The sequence below is a fragment of the Pterocles gutturalis genome, unplaced genomic scaffold (assembly GCF_000699245.1).
Source record: "Pterocles gutturalis isolate BGI_N339 unplaced genomic scaffold, ASM69924v1 scaffold23680, whole genome shotgun sequence".
Taxonomy (NCBI): domain Eukaryota; kingdom Metazoa; phylum Chordata; class Aves; order Pterocliformes; family Pteroclidae; genus Pterocles; species Pterocles gutturalis.
In genome coordinates this window covers 5,707-10,284 of record NW_010144068.1, presented here as the reverse complement: position 1 = coordinate 10,284, position 4,578 = coordinate 5,707, and the positions used below count along the sequence as shown (strand labels likewise).

The window sequence follows — 4,578 nt, the reverse complement described above, 5'->3', positions numbered from 1 at the left end:
GGAAAGAGAGTTCTCATATTTTCATTCTGCGCTTCCAACAAGAGTTTGTGGCACTGAAACTTTCTGACAGCTGTAACTACCACTACGGCTGAAGTAACCTGCAAGACTTCCTCAACGTCATAGGGCTGCTAGAGACAGAAAGTCTGGGGGTTGCCTGGGGACTGCTCAAATACATCAAAAAACCTGTCAATTTCATGGGGGTGGACAGAAGGTCAGTGCTGGAGGGAAGGATCCTTTCTCTAGATGGTCCAGCAGACAGAGGAAAGGCAACTTGACTCACCCATCTTCCACTGTTCGTATTGCTCCATAAGCACACCATTTTTCCAGCACCACATTATTTCAAGGATTGTGCATGTAAACATTTGATTCAGCTGAGCACTCAAACTAGAGTGATTTATATACACCTGTTTGTATTTGGTGTACACATGGTCCTGCCATGCTATTTAAATTGAACAGCTCCCTTCAAGGCTGCTGCATTTCACACCTGAGGGTCTGAAACCCTCACCACAACTCTGGGCCACCACTTTTAAGGCAGCCAAACCAACAGCTACATCATTTTCAGGAAACCAGGATGAGGAAGGAAGCTATTTTAATCAACCCTCCATAGGACATAGGCTTATAGTAAAGGCTTAGTATTTTCAACACAAGAACAGATTTTTCCAGGAGACAGTTCAATGCAGGTTGCTACAAGAGCTCCTGGGCAAGTATTCTACAGCAGCCCATCAGCACCAGCAACCTGCACCAACTGGGTAAAACCAGAAATCATTCTCCTCTTCCCCTCCACAGGCACATAAGAATATGAGCCTTTGCTTTCACTCAAGCGAGGTACGCACAACTCAGTTCTGCATTTAATTTCCATTATAGAATGTCTTCCTCTTTCTGTAGAGAATTCTGAACAGAGCTCCCTAGAGAACAAAATTTGAACTTTAAGTCCTTTTTCTCAAAAGCAGAGTAGGGACTTGAACACTGAGTGTTGACAGCAGCAGCCATGAAAAAAATGTTTCAGATGCATCTCAGAGGCTTTTGAAAGAAAAACATTAGAACAGTTATACTGGGGGGAAGCAGGGGAAGTGTTTAAAACAATGCTTTTCCAGCCCTCCCTGTCTCTGGATGTTAATTATTTCATTAAACAGCCATCACATGGAGTCTACCACCCTGCATCGAGCTCCATCAATGAAGCTGGGAGAGAAGGGTGGAACGGCAGCTTGTGCCAGCAGCACAAAAGAAACAGGACTGCTCAACTGCGGGCTACCAGGGCCCCTGGTGTGACAGCAGCCAAGGGATCATAGCAAGAACTATTTAACGGACTAGAGAAGAATTCATTCTCTACTCTTCCAAGGGAATAAAGGTTCCAGACAGCAGACTCTCTTCAACGTGTATTAAAGCTTAGAGAAAACCTTCTGCGTCTAATCCAGAAGCATGCTTTCATCGGATTTGTGCCGTTGCTCTGCTCATCCTTTAATGGGAATTAAAATGCCTTTTTCACTGCAAGTTAAGAGCAACGACAACTAAGGTTAGGTGGTAGAGTCTGAAGCAATCAATAAATAGCAATGAACTCGTCTGAATTTGTATGAGTTATTATTCAAAGCCCTTTAACAAAGCCGACAGTTAAAGTCAAGTGATCCAAGTGCAGCAGAGCACTCTGAAGGCCACCTGCAGTGATACATTATTAATACTGATAAAAGCAGGTGATCTGGTACTTACAGACATACACTAAACATCGATCTGAAGTAATTTCGGGTAGCTAACATTTAAGAACTGTTTCCCAGGGCCCCATTAAATAACCTCCTCTTACTTATCCCACGTGTGTGTTCAACAGCAGCAGGCAAACCTGTCATAAACTATAAACAAAGTATGATGCTCGAGCCCTCTGACAATATAACTTTGTCCAAGACCTAGAAGCATGTGTATCTCAACATCGTCATTCAAGGATGTCTTGTGTAACATCAGGCTGTCAGACAGTAAGCACTCCTCCGCAGGATTCTTTCAAAACTACCAACAGAAGACAGTCAGCACAATTATGCCCATTTAACAGGCACCAAGATGCAGGTACAAAGCAGCCATTTACTGCAAGACCCTCCAGCACATCACAAGTGTGGCCAAGTCTTGAGTAAACAAAGCATGGGATTGCCATGGTGTGCTATTAGTTATCTCAGTTTTATACAACCCCAAGCACATGGTCACACAGGGATGCTATTTAACTTTCCCCCCTGCCCTCTAGTCATCTATTAGTGATGGTTCTTGAAGTTCTCAGAACAGTCAACATTCACGTCTAGAAACAATCTATAATTCTAACCACCTAAACACAGCAGCAGCAACTCAATTTGCTACTGAAAATTACTGAACAGGTTTGGAAAGACACCTTCCTCACAGCTTTGCAATGATAGCAGTTTTATTCTAATAAAGAGCTTCCGTGGCTCATCAGGCCTCTTTGACAGGTTACCTGCTGACTACAGCTTCAAATTCCTGAGCCTCCCCAGGGTCCCCGCCCTAACACTCACCTCGGTACAAAGAGATTTTGGAGATGTTTGAGAATGCTTTGAACATAAAGATTTGGTTCCTTAATAACCGGCAAAGGAATGGAGTCCTTAGGTAACACAAGAGCCATAATCCAATCTGTATATACGTCGACACAGTATTTCACAGTATCGCCATCCAGAGGGAGGGTCAGTCCGTAACAAACCACCTCCATAGTCCATTTTACCTAACCAAATACAAAGCAAAAGTTATTAAAAATAAATATCAGCAAGTAAACAACAGTCAGAGCACTTTGGCTCTAATGCAACAAAAATAACAGTATTTACGGAGTATGGGCTATTTAACATATACTGCAAGAAAGCACCAAGCCATTAACTTGTATATCGTGACATTATGAAGATTATGAATAAATGGCAAACCACTCTAAATCCTAAATCTCTCTAGTCTAACCTGTAGAGAGAACTCTTCAGAACACATGAGCTAATGTAATGGAAGATTTTCAAATTCTAGTAAATACTTGTACTATACAAAGACTTTTTTTTAAAAGTCACATACTGTTGCTTCAAAAATGAAGCTAATTAGAAAGGCTTTATGTGTTAACTGCTAGATTCCTTGGTTGGGGTTTTTGGGGGGTTGGGTTTTTTTGCTTTAGCCCAAAGTTCCCGGTACAATAGCTCATATAAACTTACTACTAGGTCATGAAGTACACTGTTGCTATGAACTAGTTGTTAATAGAAGCCTTGTGTAGATTGCTAACCTAAAAAATATAGCGCACTTCATAAAACTTGGATTATTAAAGAGAGAAAAATAAAAGACACTATAGACAATCATTAAGTCACCACTCTAGTGTGAAGGAAACTATGATCTCTAAGGAAATGTACTTACTTCTTTGTCTGTCTTTAGTAAACTCTCACTTCCAACGGATGACGTAATTAAAGCTTGTCCAAGAGGACGCACCACTGCATTTGCCACTTCTCTCCCCACGTTTTCAGGATAGCTGTGCAGGACACTGGTATTCCCCTGATCATTTTGAATGACAAGATGCAAGGATCTCCACTCTGAGTACATAGTGCCTCTATCCTACAATCCAAATAACACCTGGGGGGCAAGGAAGAAAAAAAAATTATAAAAAGACATAATTAGTAGAAATGTACGACATGAGTTACCAAAACTGTGGCTGTTTGCCATGATACGGACCCTTGTAAATTGATGCACGTCTGTGTCATACATTTGAAGACCTAAAAGAGATTCCAACAGCTGTTTTTCAACCTTTTTTTTTTTTTTAATATAGCTGTGAGATTGCTTTTAAAAAAAAAAAAAAAAGATTAAAGTTTCAGTCAGGGATTAGCAGCCCACTTGAGACACTTCAACTTGAGAAGTAACTTCACCTCACACAACTCCTGCTTGTGCCATCCTTGCAGGAAAGATGCTCTTATTTACATGACATGTTTAGCTAAACAGAGATCAGTTCCACAAGTATTTTGTTCATATAAGCAATGGCTCCAATTCTCACCTTGTTGCCTGTTTCAGCTCAACAGTAGTTAAAAATACCTACCAGGAAACTTTCAGGGAAATCTTAGTCATCTCGGAAGACAAAAATTCAGCCTTTTTTCACATTCATAAAGTACTTCTCCTGCAGCATCCACTATTCAAAACCAGTAGCTGAAAAATTTGATTGACTGATGAAGAGTGAATGACTTTATCTGAAGTGATTTCGGGACTGACTGAGCCTTGGTGGATCACTAACTGAAACCCAACACCACTTTATAGTTTCATTCCACCACCACATACCAGCACCAAGCCTAAGGCTTTAGGGTATGCCCTACTGCATTTCAAATCCCTGGAAAATCAATACACACACAGAGGCACTCCCTAACTTAGATTTGTCCCAAAGATTCAGGATAGAAAAGCTACTAGAAAATTTCCCAGGTAGCTGTCTCAGAACTGGACAGGAGAAAAAGTTCTTTCAACAACAGTCCCAACACACTGCAGTTGTGCATTTTCCCTTTTTACAGAGGGAGCCAGCTCAGGGAGCTAAACCAGCAGTGAACTAGCCAGGTTTTTGCAATGACGGTTTGTTGTTTGGTTTTTTGGGGTTTT

The 4,578-nt window shown here is 41.2% G+C and overlaps 1 protein-coding gene across 1 annotated transcript in view; it reads right to left on the bottom strand.

Moving 5' to 3' along the window:
* Nucleotides 1-3,546, bottom strand: part of LOC104470169 (ral GTPase-activating protein subunit beta) — a 26,259-nt gene extending 22,713 nt beyond the window's left edge. Inside the window, exons 1-2 of the mRNA XM_010084999.1 lie at nucleotides 3,364-3,546; nucleotides 2,502-2,704 (exon numbers count right to left, since the gene is read on the bottom strand). Coding sequence (XP_010083301.1) covers nucleotides 2,502-2,704; nucleotides 3,364-3,546 — 386 coding nt within the window. The remainder of the gene's footprint in view (nucleotides 1-2,501; nucleotides 2,705-3,363) is intronic.
* Nucleotides 3,547-4,578: the final 1,032 nt, after the last annotated feature.